This window comes from Calidris pugnax, unplaced genomic scaffold (genome assembly GCF_001431845.1).
Source record: "Calidris pugnax isolate Ruff unplaced genomic scaffold, ASM143184v1 scaffold38, whole genome shotgun sequence".
Taxonomy (NCBI): Eukaryota; Metazoa; Chordata; class Aves; order Charadriiformes; family Scolopacidae; genus Calidris; species Calidris pugnax.
Window position 1 is genome coordinate 14,414,112 of NW_015090995.1, and position 26,011 is coordinate 14,440,122.

The window sequence follows — 26,011 nt, forward strand, 5'->3', positions numbered from 1 at the left end:
CCTTGCCTGTTACTGCAGAGTCTGTGCACCAGCGGCAAGAAGCGCTGGTGTGAGGATGCTGAGGACTCCTGTGCCACCTGCAAGCAGTGGCTACTGCAGGCAAGGCTTGGGCTTAGTTCCCTTGCACCTTGCTGTGGTGCTGTTTTTCTTTGGGAAATTTTAGTATTTAAAAAGAAAACAAAAGAAAACCTCAGTAACAATTTCTGGTTTCTGGCTGTTACTTTTTAAAAGGTGCGGTTTTTGATGTTTCCATACCAGATGGTGTGATCCCATGATGCCTCTTATAAAATGTGATATATAAGCATATATCTCTGTAGTTCAGTGTTCATAATGTAAATCAGTCTTATGATATGTTCCAACAGATGAGGCTGGTCCTTTTATATTCCTAGTAAGGACCAAATTAATCAAGCATTATTTTGCTTAATTTTTGCTTTATATTCTTGTGTATTTTGTTTGGTAGAAGTTCATTTTTATTCATAAATAGACTTTTTTTTACAAAAAATTCCTTTTCTTGCACAAAACCAGACACATGAAGAGTTTATTTCATTATTTAAGAGGTAGGGTGTTTTGAAACTTGAGCCTACTAGCAGAACACTTGGAAAACTGAGATAACTGTTTACTGTACATCTGAAACATTTGTATAGTATTCTACTAATTGATTTAATTCTAAATTTTTTTCTGTCTTTCAGCAAATTGCTATATATTCCATATGAAGAAGTTCTTTCTGATTTTGAACTTCTTTCTTTGGAAATTCCAGTAGCAATAAATTCCATAGTTTAATCAGCAGATAAACTTACACCTTCTCCAAGAAATGTATAAACTGCAGGATGAGCTGCTAGGCATTGAAAAGGATGAGACCAAGACTTAACTGTGGTGATGATTAAATCTGCTATGTAATTAATGCTGTAAGTTTTGTATCCTTTAAGAAAAACAAGGACTGCAGGATAGCAGGTGTCTGGCTCTTGAAACAAAGGGAATTATCTGTTGAAGTTTCATAGGCTGATTGTCTTAAGGGTGGAGAAGTGACAATAATCTTAGCTTCAAGAAGAATAGAAAGTTTTTAATACTTGAAATATAACTAAGAAAAGAAACAGGGAATGGGTTCACGTTGAATTTTTTTTTTTTTTTTTATCAACAGAAAATGTTGAGAATGAAAGCGTTTCTATGTGGGGGTTTTTGATATATGTATAATATTTATATATATATAAATGCTTTAATTATATACATGTAAAAAAAACTCTGTGTGCACGTGTGTGTGTGCTTGTGTGTGTGTCTTATAGGTACATATGTAATTGCTGTCAACTTTGACATCAACTGACAGTAGATCCAATAAATCTCTGTGTTTGTGCCTTTCTACCCCTTTCCTGCATTTCCATGGAATATAGAGGTTTAATATATATCCTCATGCAGCAGGCAATAAGACTCCAGCATTGACTGTCCCAAGTTTTTCTTTTCTCGTTGCCTGGTTCTTTTTCATCCTGCTTCTGTGTTGCCTAGAGAGAGACAAGGGGTGAGTACACAACCTCACTGTCTAAAATGCAGCTTAAGTTTACACTTAAGCTGATACCCAGCCTGCTTCGATGATTTCTATTTTCAGTGTTTTCTGTCCTTGAAAACAAGATATTTTAATACTTCTCTGAATACTTTTTCTATGTTTGTTTAAAAATTAGCTGTCTTTCTAGATTCTTTTTCATCCCTGTTTCTAGTCCTTCTGTTTGAAGGCAGGGATTTTTCAGCATCGGGTTTGCAGTAGTGTAGATCAATACCTGCTTGCATTTAAAGTTGGGTAGAATTTCAGTGATGAGGTTCTAGTTGGGCTGAAAGTGTAAATAAGTCTTTCTGTGACAGAAAACAGAAGTAATTGACATGCTGAGAAACAAGAAAAGGTTCATTTGTGATGTATTGCAGGGTCTTGCAGGTAGGCTTAGTACATAAAGAGAGGTGCATATTTGTAATACTTGAGAATGACATAGCTAAAATATTGCTGGGTGCAGGTGTTCTGTACCTGGGAGAATCAGATCTAAGCTTATTGGGTTCTGGTCTGCAGAGATCTTCAGTGTCCAGGTGGGTTCAGCAAATCATATGTATTGCCTCAGCAGCAGAAATACGGTACATAAAGTAATAAATAATATAAAAAGGAGTAATAAACCATGTCCTTTTTTTAAAAAAATGGGGGACGGGAGAAGCCTGTGCTATTTTCCCTTTTTAAGAGATAAACATTATATGATTCTATGATTATAAAGAAGGAATGAATTATTGCTTTGTGTGGTTAAATTTGTGGCTAGATGTTGGAGAGCAAATGGATGAGGCATGTTGTGCCTTTTTGTTTTGTTTTAAGTGGCCCTTGAGAAAGGTATTGTGATGAGTGGAGAAGTATATAGGAAATCACCTCTTCCTTCCCTAGGTTATTGCTAGGGTTTGTGGTCAGATATGTCTCCCTTTATGATGATAAATACCTGACCTTATATCTTTGGATTTTCTCAGTTCTTTATCATTGTTATAATAGAGTAATATAATATAATAATTTTAAAGTAAGACAAGGAAGTTCTTTCCTTGTGTCTAATTTCTGTATAGCTCATAAGGCCAAATGTTTGCATAACACAGATAAAATATATTCTATTGTAATATATTCTCTCGTGTAAATTGTTAATTCTTATCAAAACTCTAAAGGCAATTTGAAGCTTGGGGCTGGGGTGTTTCTTGCCATCACTGTGGTTTATCAGAGGGCTGAGCTTGGTTGGGCTGATGAAACTTCTTTGTAAATTTTGACTGTGTAGCCAATAAGTGGTTTATAGGGTTTTGCCATGCTTCTAATGGCTAATGATAATTATTGTTTTCTAACAAGAAGAATAATTTAAACATATTGCTTTAATGAATGTTATCTCATTTTTTTCCTTAATTAACAAAGTTGCAGTTATACAAACACCATTAATACTGAAGAATTTGAAAGTAATAGTTTGTAGACTGTAATCCATTCTTCCCTCACTGCTATTTAGTTTACAAATTTGCATGGTCCCAATACTTTTAAGAAGAATTAAAACTGTGAAGTAGTTTGGTAAAATGATCGGATATGCACTTTTGGCTAGGGACACAGTTACTTGTCTTATTTGAATAATACCACTACCTTTTCTCAATACTCTGCACTTTCCCCTAAAACACCTTGCTAGGAATACCAGTGGTCCTGATTTAACAGCACTAGTAGATAATAACGCTTAAATTTGTCTATGATTCAGAAAATATATTGTTAAAATTTTTTATATATATCTAGCGTTAGCAACAATAGCCAGGTTTAACCTGCCTTCGTTCCAGTAAGAAAAAAATCTAGCCAAATTCTTAAGAGATTTTTTTTTTTTTTTTTTTTTTTTCCCCCAAATGTTGATACATGTTGAAGTCTTACTGAACGATTAAAATCTCCGGACTTCAACCAATTCATTTTAGTCATGATATGGCCTAAAGTTAAAGTATTTTGTAAAAGCTAAACAATGCCAAATGCATTTGGCTGAGATCAAAAGCCAAATCTATTTGTTCTCTTTCATCTTCAGTGTTCCATTTCCTAGGAGTATGACCTTAGTCAAACATCTATTAAAGTTAGCTTTTGATCTTACTCCCTTTTTTACAAAAAAGAAAAAAAGTCAATCTTTAAAATTTTCTTCCAGAGACAATCACACTATTGTGTTTTAATGTTCCAGTAGTGTGTGAGTAAATAGGATTCTCTGATGTATGTGATAGAACAGCCCTTAAATGGGACAATCATTTTTGTGTCAGAGACAAGAATCAAAAGGAAACATTCTTCAGAAGCTGTTAACTGGAAAAATCCCCCCAGGTCAGTGGAAACATGTTAACTGGTCAATGTGCTGCAATTTCTGGTCCTTTGATGAAAACGCCCTGTAATTTGATAACAGGTAGCTGTTCATTTGTAATACAATTTTCTCTTCACCAGTCAAAGCCGCCTAGTGATTAATCAGTAAAAAGGTTAATTTTCTTCTCAAGTATGAGCAGTTTAGTGGCTTTTTGAAAGAAAGAAGGACGGATGGGATTGTGGATATTACATTCTTTATTTCCTGAATAGAATTATAAAGATGTTTCTTGGTCATCTGTAAGTTCCTACACATTAGGACAGCCTAGCTGTCTCAAATTCACTTTTCAGCTTAAGCGAAGTGAGTATGTCTCTTTTAAATATATAATGGTTCCTAAAACTCTACAGAGGAATAAAATTACAGTTTAGATTTTTATTTACCATAGTGAACTGGTCAATTATTAAGTAATCTATAATAACTATTCTATTAAACCTACTCATCAATGTATTGCCACTGTTACAGAAATCTCAATTAAAGGATATAGTAGATAAATACTGAAACAAAATTATTTAAAAGCAATATCTGTAGAAGAAACAGAAAGACTTTTAAATAAACTATTAAATTGGCAGATCTATCACATATTAAACTTCTGAAACCAGAGTTAAATGCTTATTGGAAACACATTGGGATATTACCTAAGTAAGTTTATAATAATATATAATACTCAATCTATCAATGTGGGAAAATGCCTTAAAGTAAATTTAAACCTCTCAGCTCCAGAAAAATAGCTGCAAAAAGTACAATTTTAATACTGAGAAAAGGCTGAGGACAGCAGAGTATAATAACTTTAAAGGGAATGCTTGCAAGGGGTTTGTTATATAATGTAGACTTCTGGAAAAGCAGGATGAAAAGATACTTGTGAAGTTTTTCTGAATTGGCTAAAAAAATTTTCAATGCATCTTGGACATCATTTATATTAAATATTTTTTTTATTTTTAAAGTAAAGTTCATTAATTTGAATTAAAAAGTCTTGAGAGTCTATTTTAAGGCCTGGATATACTTTGACTACTGAAATAGTTGCACAAAACCTAAACTAAAAATGCTTGTTGCCATAGTTTTAGAAGAAACAAAACTGCTACACTAATGCAAACTCGGGAGTAAAGACCAGGAGAGTTTATCTGTAAAGATTTGCAAGGACAAAGAGAGTCTTTGCATTATTTTAGATTACTGAGTGTTTCAGTTCAATGACTAAATTATTCCTCTCTCTCTTGAGCCTGCCTTTGACTTGGAGGCTGCAAGTTAATTCAGCTTGACCAATGAGTAGAGATGCATCCTTTAAGATTTTTAAAATGGTGTAGTTCATCTTCTACATGTTATTTTTATTCACTGCCTGGAACAAGAAAATAAGCTTCCAGTCAATGTCTCAGCTTTGAAAAATGTTCTTTACCTTGCATAACATAAAATGGTAGTAGCTATTCTGGCATAACTTAATAAACAAAGAAGATATTAACCTATTGGGACTAAAATATTTGTCTCCTGTGTTATTTGGGTAAGTAAATGTGTATTAATAAGCTTCAATAAACTATATGAAAGTAACTTAAAAACAGAGATATCAGAAATAAAAAATGCCTGGAAAACAAGAAAGTTTAAGGTACAGACTCCTATATAATCATGTTCCATACACTCTGGTTGTGTGATCAATAGTCATTAATTTATGCCCCGGAGGAAAATACAGTTCTTTGTGTTTCTTTACTTGTGGTCTAAATGTAGCTAGAAGTTAAATCTGGTTTCTCCAGCCTGTGGGCTGCCTCCTCTTTCTTCTGTTGCGGTATTAGAAATTCACGTATCCATCACCTGTGTGCAAAAGGTGCCCAAAGCAATAACTCAGCTTTGAGCCAAGGAAGTGTTTGGGCAGCATTCACTGCCTGACGTGGCAGTGCCTCACAGAAATTTGCTGGAAAGTTGCATGAAAGCTTGTCCGTCCCGAGTACAGCCAATTGAATTGCTGTCCAAGCCCTGCTGCAATAAAAATTAACTAATCTAAAATATCTAATTTTCTTCTTAGAAAGGAAGAAATAGATGGCACGTATGTGCCATGACACACCACTAATGGCAGCTCACCACAGAATCCTGCTTAAAATAATCAATACTGATGAAAGGGACTTAGTGGCAAAAGCTGCATTCCCGATGACTGTGTGAGGCACCAGGTTATAACTGGGATGGATGCATTTTTCCAATCCCTGAATTAAAAAAGTTAAAAAAAAAACAACCAAAACCTGACAGGTTTAGTCATGATGAAAATGTACAGAGAAAGAGATCCTAACGTAATAGTAGGTAGAATCTTCACATGAGGTGGTAGAGACCTAGAGTTTAGTCCTTGCTCCCCCATACGTTACTTTATTTTGCATTGAGCAATTAATGGGAAATCTGTTAGGGAAAATTATGAATCAGCCATTCCAAGAAAATTTAAGTTATGTTTCTGCACTAAGCTCTACATCTTTTCTCAAATTGATAGTAATTGTTAAATGCGGTAGGTTCTACCCTAATGCTGGAGATCTGGCTTGGAGCCTGTGTCGCTGATATCCTTAGTTTTTACTGAACTATTTTGCTTTCTTGCCAGAGACATTACTGCTTTACTAGTCTTTCCTAATACCATCCAAAAATCTTTTTCTCTGCGAATAAGCTGGTATTTCAAATGATATTAAAGCACTAATATTTCACTTTGATTCTACAGCCAGAATGGGAAAGTGATTATAGGTCTCAGAAGAATATTCCATGAAATCATGTTCTTAAGTGATACTGCTTTCAAACTTACCTCTTTTGAGGTCGCGTTAATTAAACACCGTTTGGAGAGGAGTGCATTGCCTCCTTTTTTTCATTGCTTAGGTTATTGTGCTTCAAATAAGCATAATATTGTTGTGGTTTTTATGAACTAGCCACAAACTTCTCAGCCTTAAGGAACTAAGAGCAGTGGTGGCTGTGTTATCAAACCATTCAGTTTCTATTCTGGCAGAGGTCTTGAAAAATTGCTTATGTGGAAGAAATGTCATGTAGGGTTTAATTCTACAAAGTTGTGTAAGTGGAGAAGCCTGACTTAAATTTTACTGCCTAAGCTGCCACTAATTGTCATCCCAACCAATGGTCTAGTCTCAATAATTTCTGTAAGAAGAATCTAACCTTTGCAAACAATCCCACTGATTTTAAATTGATTGCAGAAACATTGCTGCAAATTTGGGGGATCCCAATGCCTATGAGGAAGGCAGAATTGTATCCTTGGTTGAGTACTTCATCTACGCTTGCAACTTAAGCTAGTTTGAGTTTGATTGAATACAAATTGTTTTCCCCCCTCCTAGCCAGTGTGAACTATAGTGGAGAACAGGTTATCATTCGCGGTATTTCTGCTGTTCATTTGCAAGCAAACTTTCTATGGTGGAGTTGCCATTTGAGTAAAGAGGGAGCTCACTGCTTCTGTTTGTAGCTTGGTGAGTAATAATGTGAAATTGTTATTTGCTCAGTTTCAGTTCAGTGAAAAAACCTGAGGAAAGATTGGAGTGACATTTCTCTCCTCTAACACTCCAGCTTCTAGGAGGGATTGAGTAAGGGGTTTGCACAGTACAATCCTCAAAAGCCCATGGCACTGGTCGGGCTGGCTCAGCTGAAGTGAACAGTGGCTAGCAGGCACTGATACCAAAAAAAAATATTTGTATGGTATTTTCCAATCAGAAGTACGAAGTAGCTTGAAATCACTCACAAAGATATCCTTATTCTCAGAAGACCTTCCAGCCCAATTAATTTTACAAACTTGAGAGATTTTTGCCAACTCCAGATAAGCTTTGAGACTTCTTGGTGCTTAACTGAAAGGACCTCCAAAAACTTCAGCAATTTCTCCATCATTACCACTTACAGACAAGTGCTTTAAACCCACAGAAACTTATTTAATGCCAAAGGAATAAACATGGGGAAAAAACTAACAACAGTTAATTCTAATTTCGGATGACAGCATATGCACCATGACAGACTTGTGCGATGACAGAAGTTACAGAATGTCCATGGTGAATATGAGGGCTGTTAGGTTTAAATGTACTTATTAATATGCTTTTAGGTTCCCATGAACCCAAATGTATTCTAAAATGGATAACTGAGTCCTGCAGTCAGAAGCAAATGCAGTGAGCTCTGAAGCCCAAGACAAGGTGACCATCAAGCCATGTTAGTGCATCCAGAGCCCTGGCTGTGTGAGAGCTTTCCAGGCTGCTGGGCAGTCTAGGTTGTTTTGAATTTGATTCAAGTAAATTTGAGATTGCCCACCTGGGCTATGTAGCTAGATGGTGGTGCACAGTGCTGGCGAGGTGTCAGTGTGTGCCAATATTCTTATTTGTCCTGATACTGACAATTACTGAAGCTACTGAAGCATTCCTGCTCTGCAGGCTGTGAGGCCTGTGTCAAAGGTCTAGCTTCCTTTTGGAGCTGATGATAACCATCTTTGCTGTATTCTTTCCCATGGCCTCTGAATATTTAGAACTTTGGAGTTAACATATTGCTCTCATGGAGGTAATTTAACATGTTTCTCATTTAGTTTATTTGTCAAGTCCTTATCTCAAAGACCTGTAATCTTTAGTCTATGACAGCATTATGAAAGCATAAGCAGATAGTTTGAGAATTTGGATGATTATGAGCAATTGTTTAACTTGTCTTATCCTTACTGAAATCTGAGTCCTGATGCATTCATTTGTCACTTTTTTGATGTATGAAAACACTTAAGTACACCACATAGTGTAAGAGTTTTCATTTTCCATTGAAAATTTTCAATGATGTGACTAAAATTGCATGAGATATGCAAAGAAGAACATACAAATTATCTGTATGAAGTGATTGTGATCTTTTAAAAAACAATTCAATGGCTGACATGTCTGTCTCATGTATGCTTCTGTCTTCTGAAACCTGTAGATCAAAAGTGGGGTGGTCAGTCAATCAAATATACAGAAGAAGGTAAAGGTCACAGTAGTGCAGCATACTAAAAGTATTACACATTACAGTCTTGACAAATCATTGTCATGGAATAGATTGTAAAAAAGAGCAGAAAATGTCACAAAATTAATCAATTTTCTTGAGACACACCGTAAGAATGAAAGAAAAAATATTGCTATAACCCTTAGTGCTCTTTGTAGTGCTGATTTTTTGCTGCAATTTTATTTGAGATAAGGTACAGGGTACCTTTTTGGATATGAAGTCATCTGTAAAATATGTAGTTGGGTATTGCTATGTGTCAGCTTGAACATGAATGCTCATGTTAACATGGGTTTAAGCACAAATTCAGGATTAGAATTTCTGTATACTTCAAAGTGAGCCCCTTGGGTTTCAACAAGAAGTCTGACAGGTCTTTGGTCATCATAACTTCATGTGGTTCAAGGATATGAAATAACTCAGGTACAGAGACTTGATGAAAGATGTTCATGTTCAAAATGTGTGGATATCAGGGAGGATAAGAGTAGGCTGTACAAAACACAGAGTTTATAGTGGGGGTGAAAATTATAAAGAATAGAGGCAGACACGGGATGAAAACATCTGGAAAGCAAACTCTCTCCGTATTTTAAAGTGAACACCCAAATTTGTAACTATCAGGACTTTTGCTACTGTCTAAGTATGTGTGAAATTAGAGAATGGCAACCAGTTACTTCTGTGAGTTATTCCATGGAGTGGCAGGGACGTTTTGGTGTGTAAAGGTTTTAATCTTGTTTATGTTCACGTGAACTTGTGCATGAAATTATATTTTAGAATTAAAATAAAGTGAGCAAGCACACCCTGTTAAACAAAAATTACTATGATTGCAAAAGCAAGCTGCCAAAAATTCAGAAACATTTGTGCAGCCCTAATTCTGATCCCTTGAGCATTGGGCAAAGTCTTTAAATTACGTTATCACATACTGTTTTTTCCCCAGCATACCTGCCTGGTTGGTGATAGAGAATCGATTGACCTGTGGGGGAAGCAAGGTTGTATGATGAAGAGACCTATCTATGGGTCTGTCCCTATCTATGTGCTGCAGAAGTGGAAGCTGTGTAGGGAATACTCAGGGACTGCAGAAAGGCAAAGAAAAAGGTCTCTCAAGGAAAGGCTGTGTGACAATTCATTGCAGAAGCGAGCAAACTGGAGCTTCTCTGTGGAAGATTAGTTTCTCGCAATTCCTGACAAATATGCACAATATTTGTCTGGGTTTTTTTCTCTCTCAGTAAGGTGCTTTTGCCATAGTATAATTTTCTTGAGATTTTAAAGTGATGCTTTGTAAAAATTGTACACCACTCAAAAATTTCAACTATTATCTAAAATGTTTTGCTAAGGATGATCTTCAGTATTTTCTGAACTTTCATTAACTGAATATGTTTAGAGAATAAATCTTTATTTTCTTGTTCACTTTGAACATGTAGCAGGATAAATACTATATAAATACTTTCACATTTTCTACTCTAAAAATCAATTTTTGCTGGGGTGCTTTCCTGTTGCAAAATGGGAAAGAAGAACATATTTTTAAAATATGGCTGTAATAGCAGAATGACTGGCTGCAGGTATCAGAACATATGAAAGAAACTCAACTGTTGTAATACATTTCTTGGCTATTGACTACATTTCAGTTTGGCAATGTCAAATGGATGTAGCATGGATTTCAGTCTGGGCTCCAAAGTGTCCTCCCAGGGCCTGGAGTGAGTACTCACACAACTTCCCCCATGATAAAGCTTTGCACTATGGCGCTTACACTGAAATTCCATCCTCTGCCTGCAGTGGCCAATTACTCACTAAGTTCTTTCTTTACAGTCTCTCAAATGTTTCACGTTGATGGATTATTATGGTAGCCAGAATATCTTTGAACAGCCATTGGAAACAGAACATGCACTAGAGCTAAAACTTTCCTATCGTTTCTAGTTGAGTCAGTTTACAGAAATGGGAAAGATTGTCCATGTTTGGACCTGTCTCCAAACGGCTCTAACACTTTGGTCATTTTAATGTTCTTATTCAAAAATTTGGTTTCAATCCTTCATGTTAAATAAACATGGATTTTATGTTTATGTCTAAACAAAGATGATTCATTTCAGCTACAGAGAACCCTCCACTTTCTAATGTGAATGTTAAAATTAATTAGTAAATTCTTGTAGGCATTCTGAAAACAGAGAAGTAGATTATATGTACTTATCATAAAATCATAGAATAGTTTGGGTTGGAAGGGACCTTTAAAGGTCATCTAGTCCAACGTCCCCTGCAATACACAGTGACATCTTCAATTAGATCAGGGTGCTGAGAGCCCTGTCCAAACTCAGTTTGAATGTTTCCAGGGATGGGGCATCTACCACTTCTCTGGGCAACCTCGGCCAGTGTTTCACCACGCTCATTCTAAAAAACTTTCTTGCTTATATTTAGTCTAAATCTACCCTCTTCTAGTTAAAAGCCATTAATCCTTGTCCTATCATAAAAGGCCCTGCTAAAAAGTTTGTTCCCATCTTACCTCTAGGTCTCCTTTAAGTACTGAAAGGCTGCAGTAAGGTCTCCCTGAGTCTTTTCTTCTCCAGGCTGAAAAACCCCAGCCTCCCTCTCAGCCTGTCCTCATAGGACTCTTTGTGGCCTCCTCTGGACTTGTTCCAACAGGTCCATGTCCTTCTTATATTGTGGGCCCCAGAGCTGGATGCAGTACTACAAGTGAGGTCTCACCACAGTGGAGCAGAGTGGCAGAATCACCTCCCTCGCCCTGCTGGCCACACTTCTTTTGATGCAGCCCGGGATACTGTTGGTTTTCTGGGCTGCAGGGGTACATTGTAGGCTCATGTCCAGCTTTTCAGCCACCAGTATCCCTATGTTCTTCTCGGCAGGGCTGCTCTGAATTCCCTCATCCCCCAGCCTGTATGGTTACTGGGGGTTCCTCTGCTCCAGGTGCAGGACCCTGCACTTGGCCTTGTTGAACCTCATAAGGTTCACTTCTCAAGCTTTATTTTTATTAATTTCCTTATTGAAGAAAATGGGAAAGAAAGCATATCCTTTTCAGTCTTCCAAGACCTAATTTATTAGATGTTTCAGAATTGTTTTCTCTGTTTGCAATATGGTATCTCATATTAACATTTCATACTACCAGATGTTTCATTATTCCTGTTTTAGCACATCATACTTGACCCATAGCAGCTTTGAATGCAAATAACAAACAAGGCGATGCACAATGCTTGACTGTTAGACTGAAATAATATGGCATTGCTAAACTGGTTTTCATTTTTCCTTTTGAATATTATTAATTGCAATGTGTTGACTGTTAATTTAATGAAATGTTTTAATAGAAGACCATTCTTCAGTTCACTGACTCACCATTTCATTTAATTAATTGAAAACCCCAAGATTTGATTACTCATAGTTCTCTTCTAGTTAATTTACTTGTTCACAGTTTTGACAGAAGAGCTTTCAAACTAATATGAAGTGGGGGGCACAGTCTAATTAAGGAACTGAAAAAAATAGCTGTAGCTAGAGTACGAGATTAGCAGATACTCGGGGTCACCTTAAAATGCTCAAAGTCCTTGTATTTACCATCAAAATCCAATTTTCAGTGACTGGACATTAGTTAAGCATGGAGGATTCACTTGCATGCAAGACACTCGGTTACCTCAGTGTGGGAATACAATTGAGTTTTGGTTTATGTCTCCAAGCAGGTATTTGCTAATCAGTGATGTTTACTTGAAGGAGGAGACACTTGTTGCCTGGTGCTCAGGGAAGCTGGTGGGTTCAGCACCGCCCTGCGATGGGAAACGGGAAACTGGCCTTGAGGGGGATAAAAGGCAAACAGCCTTGAGTTGTGATCTTTGGGCCATGCTGTGATAATGTTTTGTTGTTGTTGTTGAATAATTCCTGAGACTTCACAGAGGAATAAGCTTCAGTAGTCAACATGTCTGTGTAGGGGATATTTGAGTAAACAATTAACTACTAACTTCAATAGGATTCAGACAAAGGATGCAGAAACCCCTCTGCTCTTCACACCCTCTCAAGTACTGCAGGTACCTGGGCTTTAGGAGCAGAGATGTGTTCAGTGGGTCCAGCCCTCACAGAAGCAACCAAGCCTCACAGTACATTCAGGTCTGTTCCATCTCCGGTGCCCTACAAGCAGCGGGTCATGTTGAGTAAGATGGGTATGGTCCTAATTTGAATCAAAAACCTTAATTTGCAAACTGTTTGGTGCTTAGGTATATTTTAACTGTGACTCAGAATATAATAGGAGAATTTTACTTCAGTGCAATCTGAGTGTAAAGTGTGCTGGTTTGTGTGTCCTTGAAGGGTTATTTCAGGGCTAAATTTGTGTGTTGTACAGCAGAGCTGTGCAGACTTGTCAAAGGGGAGAGTACACAGTGTCCTGACAAAACTGAAATTATGGGATGCAGATTACTAATGGCAGTTGGTTGTTTTGCCATATGCACAATGCAGGTGTACCTGAGTGCACACCATCACAATCTGTTATGCAGTTGTAATCAAGATTCATATATAGAGAGCTGACCCAGAACGTGGCTCCGAGATTTCTGCATTGGGGCTGATGTGTCTTAAAGATCCCTACCAGCTCTTCAAGGAGCTGCTGTCTTTCAGCCAAGGTGACTGGTTGGTTGTGGGTTACTGTTAGCAGAACTAGCTCCACTGGCCACATGGCTACTAGCAGTTCTGAAAAACACATCAGTGCAACTGTGATGAGACTCCTGCTTTTTTTTGTTGTTGTTGTTAGTATTGTAAAGGTTGTACGTGTTTGATAATCAGCAGTACATAGTTTATTTCCTGAGTGTTTAGTGATTAATCACAGCTGGCAGAAGATAACTGAACGAAGGAAAATTTGAAGTGTAAATGGAGAGGAAAAAACGGAAGCTTTGAAGTATGTAATACACGATGTTGGTTTTCCTAGTGATCCTTTTTTTTTTTTTAAAGGGGAAAGTAGAGGGATAGATGTATATGTTACAGCAGTTTTCAAGTACATTTTTCAAAGTGGGGTACTCTAACTGAGATTCTGCTGCTGATAATGATTCATCCAAGAAGATGGAAATGATCCTTCAGTTCTTTGTAGATCTTCAGATAAGTCCGTTGAAGAATAGCCCTCACTGCCACAGCCAGACGGAGCTGAGTCAATTATAGAAAGGAGTTTTATTAATAGTTAAATTAAAGAGTAACTTCTTCAGTAACACTAGCTGCAGCAGTACCCTTAATTGAATATTATGCCAGTGGGTGATGTGCTGTACGTTTTCTCCCATCGTTTCAATCAGTACCACACCCTTACTGCTGAAACCATCTGCTTTAACCTCAATTTTATTAGTTTTCAGAAATGCTGAAGAATTAGTACACTGTTTTTTAAAGTGCCTCATACAATCAGATTCTGGGGCTTTTACTGCTATCACAATTCAAGTAAGAAATTATATAGACTGGGGAATAAGTGAATGAGACTATAAAAAGTTTGCTTATACTGAGCTTAGAGAGAGTATTGGCTATATCTGCTTCACGTTGATGCCTGACTGCTCAGGCTCTTCAGGCTGTAGTGCTTTCTACATCAGGATTGTGCTTTACTCTTTAAACTTTTAATGCTGAAGTAGAGTGACTTTGGTGTGGCAGATGGCACAGCATAGATTTCTGATACATCACTGTTTTTTGGCTGTTGTCCTTATGGCAGCTGTGTCTGGTTAGGAAGCTCAAAAATGCCTGACAATAATTACCTTTAATTTCTGCAGGCAGCATCGTGGTGATTTTGGGACTGTTTATTCTTTTCTGTTTGTTCCTCAGTACTCTTTCTGCCTTTGTTATTCTTCTGATACAACTGTTCAGTAGAAGTTTGGGGTTGGGCGTTTTTTTGTGTTTTTTTTTTTTTTAAATACTCTGCCTTGGGTAATTTTCTGTCTTGTCTTTTCACTGAACATTTTACTCAAGGTCTGAATTCTCTTTTCATTCCCTGTTTATTTCCTTATGAATAGTTTCTTTATGGTTTTGGCTATTTAAACTAAGTAAATTTTTATGATTTATAGTATCAAAAAACCTGTATAAATACTGGCCCAGATGAAAATATTTACTGGGATTTTGGTTCATCTGTATGTATTTGGGTACATATAAATGATACAACATTATGATAAAAAACTCCATGTTTAGACTCTGTATTTTTTGTAACCTTCAAAATAAATGTGAATTCTCTGCAAATGGGATAGAAGTATAAAGAGGAGAGAGAAGGCTCTGAGTGGGTACAAGATCTTAAAATGTTTTAGTGATGGCTGTACCTCAAAACTTGGCATTGGTTGGGAGGATGGAATATACAGATGTGCTATAGGCGGGCAAATCACACAGGTTTCTGGAAATCTTGAAAACAGTGTATTTCTCAGAGAACTTGTGTTGATGCTTGTTTATTGAACTTCCTGAAATAATGTGAAATCCCACTTCCTTTCCCTAGAAAAAAAAAAAGTGGAAAAGTTTATATACTATTTCATCCTCTCCAGAAATTGTGTGAACAGTTTTATCATTTAAGATCTATTCTTTAATGGATTAAGTGTGAGTGGTGTCAGCCAGAGAATTTGTAAAAACAGCATTTAAAACATCAGTATTTTATATCTGTGTAATAAAAAAACCTGTAGCATTTGCAAAAGAGCTTTAAAGAGTATTAGGAAAAAAAATCTTTAAATTTAAAGTGAGTTCTCCTAAGGTATAGTGATCTTCTCTATGAAGTGAAGACTGCATTAAATCTAAAAGACAAGATTGTTGATGTTTTCTGGACTTACTTTTATATGTTTGTATAATGAAAAAATATGACAAGACAGTAAAACAAGTGCCTAATTTGTGTAGGTGTTATTTGTTGGATCTGGAATCAGCACTTTGGGATTATAGGAGTGTGTAGCTGCAGTTTTTGTGGATGTTGAGAGTCTCTTAGGCAAGATGGAAGGAGGAGGACAGTCAGCCTGGAAAGAAGAGGGCTTGTGTATCTCCCATATTGTAACCTGTTATCTCCAACTTACTAGTATTTATTAGGGATATCTTCACTGAAGTTAACCAAATTGTTGTGTCCAGATGTGATAATATGTGTTCCTCCTCCGTGCAGTTGGAGTCTATTGATTGCTTGCTTACTTCAGTAGTATTAAAATAATGAGAACTTTTGTGAAGCCTGTTATAGGAGCAGCAGAGCTAATCTAAACATCAAATTTGTAGCAGCTTTTAAAAGAAAGTATTTTAATTTATGGATGTGTGGCAGTATAGGATGTGAAAATTAGTAATTCACTTTAATCAGTATCTAATCCCTCAGTAAGCAGTACTTTCCAGAAACAGCGGATTATTTAATTCTGTTTTGATGCATGATATCTTCGTGGGTGATACAACATGCGCCACCAACAAAAAATCATGGGTTTTTTTGGTAAATGCAACTCAGTGCTTTTGTGGAACTATTGCATAGTCAAATACAAGATAGCTGATATGAAGCATTTAGCTTGCAGTTTAGCAAGTGACAAAAGCAAGTCACACTGTACTGGCAGGAAGACAGTAAACCCATTTAAACCATAACTGAATGAATAAACAGTTATACCTTAAGAGATCTTTTTGGTTACATGGCCTTATGCCCTGTATTTTCCAGCAAGATAAATGAACTTCAGATACGATATTTTCAGTCACTCCTTGCCCAGAATAAAAGTAATTTGATACTGTCTGGAAGAAAAGCTGATCTCTTACTGACCAGGTCAAAAGGATAGAACTTTAAAAGTTTAGTATTACAAAAAACAGATGTTTGTAATCTAAATAATAATAATAATAATAATTTATAACGATCATAACCTGTAGCCTGATGCTACTCTACTTCTTCTGTTTTACTATTTGAAATTAATTGGTTTTTAGTCCCTTGAAAATCTTCTGCCACTAACGCCACTTAATTCTGTAAATTTGTGCTGGTCTTAATAGTCTCTTAAAGGTGGGATCGAGTCTGTAATTACCCTTATTGTACTTTTCTAACAGTTTTTCCAGCAGAAATAATATTTGAATATATAATATAATAGTACATACAATGGCATTGATAATTCCATGTTAATTGGCTTTGAACTGTTGAAATTAAGGAACACTGTATCTTACTAGTGCATTGGAAATTTTGTAGCAGCTAAATAAGTCAAGCAGAAAGTGATCAAAGTGACAAAATGATCAAAGTGACAGGAAATGATATTTAAAAGTATAATCAAAAGGGACACCATTAAATAAATATTTCTTTATGCTTAACATGTAAAAAAATAAAAAGAAGCTTGAAAGAATTAAAATAAAATAAATCCTTAGGATGGTGTAACTGAAAGAACTCAACTTTAAAATAAAGATATTTTCAGAATAACATAACAAAACTGGATGAAGAATGCGTATTGAATTTTCCTGACTTATTCTCACTGAAAGGAGTTGTTTTCTTCTTTATATTTTTCAGTGCTGCATTGTATGGTATGATATTGCATTTTATTTTTTATATTTTCCAGGTCTGACAGCAGCTGCCATGGCAGAGGCTATGAAGTTACAGAAAATGAAACTTATGGCAATGAATAGCCTTCATGGAAGTGGAAGTCAAAATGGAACAGAATCAGAAAATGAAGACCTCAATTCTAATGCAGGTAGGTAATGCTGTGCACATGAGCTGTAGGGGAGCTCTTAACACCTGTTTTTTTGTACATGGGAAACAAAGACAAAGATCCGTCTCAAACGCTTGTGCTCTTTTGTTTTGTAAGCTTTGCTCTACCAGTCAAAATTACTGCACCCATTCCTGCAGTATTTCTCCAGTTTTCCTCCTAATAGGCATCTTCACTAGGCTTTTAAAAAAATATTGGGAGAGTATTGTTTTCATTATGTTAGAATACAGACATTTTAAACTGTTCCCTAAATGTATTTGTAGTAATAAAAGACTTTTCTACTGGCAATAATACAGTGAGTCTAGAGTTTTCCTGTAAATGATGGAAAGTTTCCAAAATGTCAGGTTGTTGGAATTCATTATGAGTTCCACAGTTCATGGGAGAAAGGTAAAGTATGGAATGCTAAATCACCAACTTTCTGGATTTTCTGCATTTTGGTCTTTCCTTGAATGGATATTTACAAACCACAGCTATGAAGGATAGTCATGATAAATGCTTGTTATGGCCTACCTGCCTGGAATAACCTTGGGTAGAAAGCACCGACACTGAACATCTGTTCAGTCTATAGTGCTATAAGCATTGGTATAAACTTGAACTAAGCTCCCTGAGTCCCAGCTCCACAAGAAGAAGGTTCAAAGTTTAAGTCAGAAATGGATCCTTTGAAGAAAATATCTTCTTTGTTTGTTCTAATGTTCTTTTCAGGTACTGGGGTAGCGTAGAGACCCTAAAATAAGATAGATCTGTTTTGTCTCAGAGAGCTGCTAGATACCTATTACAATAAGGGCAGATTGACATGGACTCACTTTTTTCGACACAAACAATCCTACAATACACTCTTACCATTTTGGAAACTTATACATCCTTTGTTTTCATTATCAACTCAAGAACAGAGGCATTGTCTGATCCCCCATTATAGTCAGATCTCCCATCAGCGTTCATAAGTCTCTGAAGTCACACATGCGTCTCTGAAGACAAAGCCGCTCTAACAGTTTGCTTGCTTGGATGGTGTATAGTGTATATGCATTGTACCATCAAAATGGTAATTTATTAGACCAATAAAGCAGCAGCTGGGAGGTCTTAGACTCATTTTCTAAAGGAATAACTTTGAATTCATGACAAATTATGCACAAAGCAGTCTTTCCAAAAGTGGTATTGCCTTTTGCTAATTTTGTGTACTCATCTGTATTGAAGAAATCTGGCTTCTAATTCATGCATTAAACCCTTCCACAGCTTTCTATTATGTAGAATATGTATTTCTTATTCACCTCTCAGACCCTAATCAATTAGTGCATATTGAATTCAGAAAAAAAGCACTGAAAAAGCATATTTAGTTTGTGTAAGTCTTGTGTATATAGTTCAAAATGAATTACGAAGTTTCACTAAATGCTAAGAAATATGACTGAAGATAGAATTCCTTCAGAAAAGCACAGAAGCTTCATACAGAAAAGATGTAAAGTTAGCATTAGGGGTTTTTTTAAAGCTGCTGCATGAAAGCTTGCTAATTTGAATGTTCATGGTTTCATGTGTTACCTGATATGACAAATTTTATATACTTCTTATGGGGAGAATCTACAGTACATTAATATTAATATTTTAGGTATCTTGTTGACAAGTTTTTTGGGTGACTATCGTACTAGCCTTTCGACAATACGTCAAGAGTATGCATATTAAATTAAAGTTTTCTATGGTTTAGCAATTCAATGAGTTCTACAACTGACTCGATACCAATTTAAATATTTGGAAAAATTCCCACTGACTTTAGCTGGTCACAGTGGGGCCCAAGGATAAGGATGATATGGTGTCAGTTATGTAAAGATCTTTTCTCAATTCTTTCCCCTTTTGATAGCCTAATTCGGCAAAATTGCCAAGAGCAAATTTCCTGGATCAAGTGCCAATGTTGCTTGCAGACAGAAATAAGTCATTAAGAAAACTACTATTAATCGTATTAAAAATAACAATTTCCCCTCTTTTTAGTATCTGCAATGCCAGCAATTAGGATTGTTTGCAAAGTTTCTGTCTTTATTGGAGGGTAATTTTTTAAAGATTTCCATTAAACGGGTAAAGCGGGATGTGTGAAGAAGAAAAAACAAAATGGATGGAGTGTAGAACTTGACTATAAATTTCACTATACAAAATAATTGAGGAATTATAAAATATTCACTATGGAAAACTCATTGGAGACTGAGGCAGGGCATAAAAAGAGTGGGCATTTTGTTTAAAAGTTGGTACACATCTTGTAACTTTGATTCACTGTGAAGAGAACACCATGATAATTCTATGTGCATGAAACCTTTCCCAAATGTTTGTTTTGCTCTAGACTCTTACAGTTTAAAGGACTATTAAAAACTAAATGGGGATGCAAAATGAGAAAGAAAATTGAATTTTGAAATTTTTTTTACTAAGAAGAGGTAAAAAGGAACAGAGCGAAGGACTCAGAAGCCTCATAAGTGAGAAAAACATTTTATTTTAGGAGAGCGACCTACAGTTTCTTTGATTTGAGGTTGTGTTTAATAGCTTCTGTAATGGCTGCAACATGACTCTGCATCTAGATTTCAGCATGAATAACAACCTGTTCGTGTTTCATTTAGCTCCAAATGAGAAATTCTGTCTTTTATTGTTTTAGGAAATTAGTCTGTGTACTATTGCTCCTGGAACTTTATAATTAATCACTAAAGGTTATGGCTGTGGAGAGTTTGTGGGAAATAGATGTCTGAATGATTATAATTGTAGCTGTCAAATCAGAAATATAGTTATACAGAGCAGAGGACCTTTTGCTTCCTTTGATTTTTTTTTCTTTTTACTGTAACAAAGACTTGAAAGGTTGCAGTTTTACTTAAAAAAAATAACTACAGAGGTTGTTGGTTTTCTAGTTAAGTGTCCCACATTGACTTCCTTTGGGGAGCATAAGATACAGCCCCACTAAGTATTTCACAATAGGATGTGTGCTTTCCTCCTCATTCCATAGGCGGATAGATGAGTGGAATAGTCTCTTTTGCTGTTGCTTGTTTTGAATTAAAGTGTAATTGATCAGTATTAAGTCTTTAAAGTTTCCTGCCAGACTTTTTTGTAAGTGTGTTGTTATATTGCAGGTTGTTAGTATGATAAAGAAGTGGTGAGGATGTCTTGTTATATTCATTTCCATCCGCATCTGTATCTGTTGAACTCAGTATGAAACAATTTTTGATTTGCTGCTTTAGTAATGCCTGGAATGTCTCTTCTGTTCTTTTTTTCTATGTATGTTTGCACCTATCATGATGGAAGTTTTTCAATAATTTCTGTATCTGAAGCCAGAATTCATGCTGTCAATTGAAAATCTGAACTCGTAACTCTCAGGATCACTGACTGTAATTCCTCAGATACTTAGTTGTCCTCTAGGAAATTACAGGTGTGGAATTGAATCTTAAAAGTGTGTCTAAGGAAGTGAGGAGTAAATGTGCCACTTCTTTTCTCGCTTCTAGTTCAGCTGGTATGCTTTTCCCATCAGGTTCTACCTATCTCACCTATCTCCTTTTTGTGATATTACAATAAGCTCAGTAGTGGTGAAGTTTAGTACTGGAATATTCTAAATAAGTTAATTTTTAAAAGTGCTGCAAGAGACAATACTGAAACTGTGGAAAAAAAAGTACCAAAAAAAAATTGCACATATTTTTTAATTGAAGTAATGGGGGCTTCACAGGGTTGTGAAGAATGTTGTTATACATTTGAACATTAATGTCCTCCTTCCACTCTCTCTGCTGAAGAGAGATTTTTTTGCACCTTCCTACTCATCATATGAAGTGTTGAAGCAAACTTCTCAGGCAGTTGAAAATCTCATATTTAATCTGGCACTATAGGTTCTCTGGCCCCACAGTCCAGCCGATCTGTGCTAGCTGTTCCTTGTGGCTTACTGTCTGTCTCCATCTTCTTGTAGGATCTGGGAAAGAAGGATGAATTTACAGAACCACATAGTTGGGGACATAGGTATCTGGAAGTGGGAGAAATTAATCCCTCTTAAATTTACATTTCCCAGTGGCCATAAATCTTTTGTAATCCTAGTCCTTCTTTTTGGTTAGTCCATGTGAGTCCTTGGAGATGAGACAGTTTGTTGATGGCAATCAGTGCACACATCTGAAGATTGCCTAGAGTCCAGAAGGTTGCTATAGCTAAGGCAAGTCGTGCTGTAAAAGCATGACTGATAACACATGCCAGGAGTGATGTGGCCTTTCATATTCCACTTCAGAAAATGAGTAAGATAGAGTTTGAAGTTGGCAGCTGAAGCCAGGTATGCTGGAGACGTGCAGATCTCTCAAAGCCCAGCCACGTAATCAATTTTGTTGTTCTGTAGAAATAAAATAAACAAAGCAAAACCTCTTTGGTTGCACAGAAGTGTTTGTAAAGATCATCTGTGTCATCATCATGGAGTACTAGTATTAGGTGAAGTGTATTCTGGAAATTAGCATACAATTGGCTGGGGAAATTTGAAACTTATTTGAAAGAAGAGCTTTTTTTTTTTTTAATAGCATGGCAGCCAATAATTTTGAACAAGTATGTGATAGAAATGGAGTTTGAAGGATGAATTGCAAAATACAGTATTGGTGATATTACCTGAATATCCTTTAAGCTGCATAAGCAAAGAAGGATCAGTGCATGGCAATCCGTGACAGTATCTGTTTGTACAAAACCTCAGTGAAAAGAATAAAGCAGTTATTTCCTTCTGTTGCCTTTTGGAGTTAGCATGCATGATTTAATAAACGTGTTTTGCTTTCCCAAGAGAGATATCAAACAGTACTAAGTGTTTCAGTGGTATTTCCTTAGGAAGTCAAAATGTTATTCTGTATGTAGAGTCTTGTTGCTTAATTTCCAGACAAGGAGCTAAGTTAGGCAGAAAAGAAAGGAAAAAACACCCTAGCTTTTGGCATATGAGGATCAGAGAAAAAACTCTTCATAGGAAAAAAAAGAAAGCGTTATCTTTTTATCCTTTTTTTCCCTTCTGTACCTGCCATGCAGTTTTCTCATAAATGCAAACATCCTTCACAATCTGTTTAAAAAACCACAAATACATCACTCAGAGGAATATTTAAGGAACCATCAGGAGGGAAAAAACTCATTGGTTTAATGGAATGCTGTCAAGGAAAATCAGCATCACAAACGACACAGGGGCAGAATTGATACTTTTGCACTGACATGTTAAAAGAAAATCCCATGCATTATTTAGAAAACCCAGAAATCTGTCAGCTGTATGATTGCCGAGTTAGCAGAAGCAGGAGGATGCTGCTCAAGTTGAAAAGAAACGCGTAGGCACAGATCCATATTGTAACCTTTCATGTTCTCCACCCACCATGAATACCCAGCTATTACACGGTCAGCATTTTTTAGTTTTTCTCTTTTAAAATTTTCAAGTGCTTGAAAAGTCAAAGGAGGTAGGTCTTTTATTCTAAAAAGCATGATGCCGAGGCTGTTATTTTGTTGTAAAAGTAAAAATGACAAGACCAGAGAACAGATTTTTTTAATCCTTGAATGCTGTGCAGACTTCATGAAGTCATTTTTCCTGTTGTTAAAGCAAATATTTTTGTTATATGAGCAGAGAGTTATTGTTTCAAATATGATAATTTTTGTAAAGAACACAAAACATGCATGCCATTTAAAAAATGTAACCAGCCAAAACTACTGTTAATATTTTTAGAATCAATTGAAAAACTAGTGACATACATTAAATGTTCTTTAATTGTCCTTTTACCAGGAGGAATATATGGAGTCCTGAAGTAAGAAAAAAATTAGTATTTTTTGGTTTTTGTACCTTCTCTCAAAAAAATTAGGCTTGTTTGACTCCAGGCCCAGCAGATGTATATAAAGCATTTCATCCTAAAAATTGAAGCATCTGTGCTATTTCTTTAAACATGCACCTGCAATGGTTGTGGTGGGTCTGAAGATACTTGCTTTTCATGCTGGAAGTTGAGAGTAGCACATAGTGACTAAGTGGACCTCCCCGTTCACTGAGTGGTGAAGTGCGGTGAGTTGCCAGTCCACAGCCATCGAACACAATTGAATTGAGCACTGGGATGGGTAGGATAGATGGGAAAGAGGGTGATGTTTTTAATGTGACTTCTTTTCCTCACGCGTGCAGATGATGGACTGTGAGTATGGCTCATGATATAACACATATTACACAGCCGATGGGACCAGGCTGGGACATAGACAGTGATGGTCAGTGTCATGCAGAGACACAGCTTAAAAGATCTCCTGGAGATCAGAAATTAAAGAGCACTTCACAGCCCATCAGTCTGGGATACATTTCTCTGGAGGAGGTTGGAAGCTAATATAAACTATTTTGAAGACCAAGGAAATTTAGGTATCATATAGACTTTTTTTTAAGAAATGTTCTTATTAAATGTCTAAGCTCTGGTTTGTGTGAATGCTTTCTCAGTAATTCCCAAGGGTATATTTTAAATGGATTCATGACAATTAGATGCTGTTAAATCTTTATGAATGGAGAATATATATACTTGTAAGTTTATATTTGAACAGTTAAACATATCACACAATCTGCTTCCTCAGTATATTTTGACTGTTATCTTATTTGAAGTCAAAGAACTGCTGTTCCATTTTTCCAGAGCATAAAGTACATTTTTTTTCATGAAGACAGAACTCCTTACAATGACTCTAACTTTTGGTGGAACAAATTTAGTATAGAAAAATCAAGATTCATATCTATTAAAAAAACCCTTCTTAATACCAAATAAAATACCTCTGGGTGCACACAGCACACAACAACCTCTCTAGATTCTTGCCATATCTACTATCAGAACTAAGTGCAGCAAAAGATAAACTAATGACAAAATGCAAATGGTATGGCTAAACTGTGTAGAATTGAGAGCTTTCACATGTCTTTCACCTTTCAGATCCTTAACAAATTTATAGTCTCAGGGTGCAGAGGTCTAAATCTTCAAAGCTTGAAAAACAGAGGTGCAGCATGAACTAATCTTCATTTTTTTCCCCTATCTTCTTACAGCAGCACTAATGGAAATGTATTTTGTTTAATGACTCTGAAATCCTGTTTGTAATTAGATGTGGGAATTGGTCTTACTTTGTAACAGATGATACTGGAATAATAATATGAGAGATGCTACGCTGAGACCACTATCCTCCTAAATCTATATCATTTTTCATTTTATTGACAGGAAATGTGTTCCTGGAACAAAGAGATTGATTTTAAAGAGTAAAAAAGTAATGTCTAGTAAAAACGCAAATGAAAACATTTTAGCGTTACTTTAAGCGTATCACAAGAGCACGTTAACCTTTTAACTTTATTTTTAATTTTAGTAAACAGTCTTCTTATAATTGTTGCTTTGTCACTGATACGATATTTGAATTAATGCACCGAAAGGTAGGGAACTTTAATTAATGACAGGGTGCATACAATTAAAACGCACATCATATTTCAGAAAGATTATTCAAAATAATTAATTTTGTCTGTTAAAACACTTTTAGAGTCATAAATGAAGTAATTAGGAATGGGCACAGAACACGTGAGTGTAGGCTGAGCTCACACAGTCCCTTTAGAGTATTAGTCGTCTTCACTAGGTCTTGATGTCATAAATCATTTTGGCCACTGTAGAGTCAAGGCTACATTTTTCCTTGGTTGTAGTTTTCACATTTGTTAGTAGTAGCAGATATTCATGGTCAATATCAACCTGCTGAAGGAAAGAAGTTTGTTCAAAAGTGTCCCTCATTAAGACAAGGCACAGGAAGCACCACTGCACTGTAGGGAACGATGCTTACCAAAAATGTCCTAAATTTAGGACTTTCAATACAGATTTTTATTAAGCAATAGAGGTTAGATGCATGTATTTGACAAGGAAAAATCATTCAAGTTTAGACATTTTAGTAGGCTTCTGCAACTGCTGAAGGACATAGTGTGAAGAGTACTGTTCTGCCCTCTCAGAAGCAGAACTACTGTCTCTGCAGTCAGGCGTGGGGCGAGATGGCATCTCCATGCATCTGAACCTTTCTGCTCTTGATGCTTAGTGGGAAAGGGAAGGAAAAATATAAGTGTGGTCCAGATCTACCTCCCTGAAATGTGTTTTTACGTTAAATTATGTTAAACCATTGTTGGATAAAAGCAGAAAGTGGTCCTGGGAGCAGGAACCATCAACAGGTGATCAGATGAACTCTGGCAATTAGGGATGCCAAAATTGCTAAGAAGTGTGCTTGTTTCAACTCAGTGATATGCACATTTTCCACAGTGCTACCAAAGAAAAAGAATAGTGAAGTACCATATGTCAAAGTACTTTTTTTTTTTTTTTTTTTTGAGATCCTTGTATGCACTTTGTTTAAAAAAAAATCTTGTCTGCCTATCATCATATGCACAAAATAGCATACTTGTTTAAACACTATGGTATATTAGCATGCTTAGCCAGTGTGGTTTAATTTCCCATTTCAGCATGTAAGGATATAAAGATTCCAGTACATAAAGAATTCCAGTATGTTAAGAAGAGCAAGTGTAAGTGATGGCTGCCTTTGTTAATACTAGTGAGTCAACTTCAATATCAAATTAATGATATTAGAACAATAGTTTAATATTTTAACATTTGATATTATTCATAATAGTCAATATTCTAATAGCTGATA

General features: G+C 36.1%; 1 protein-coding gene across 3 annotated transcripts in view; it reads left to right on the forward strand.

The window, feature by feature from the left end:
• Nucleotides 1-26,011, forward strand: part of DACH2 (dachshund family transcription factor 2) — a 300,591-nt gene that overhangs the window by 185,853 nt on the left and 88,727 nt on the right. For all 3 annotated transcript variants that reach the window (XM_014955166.1, XM_014955167.1, XM_014955168.1), the window contains one exon: nt 17,258-17,389. In XM_014955166.1, coding sequence (XP_014810652.1) covers nt 17,258-17,389 — 132 coding nt within the window. The remainder of the gene's footprint in view (nt 1-17,257; nt 17,390-26,011) is intronic.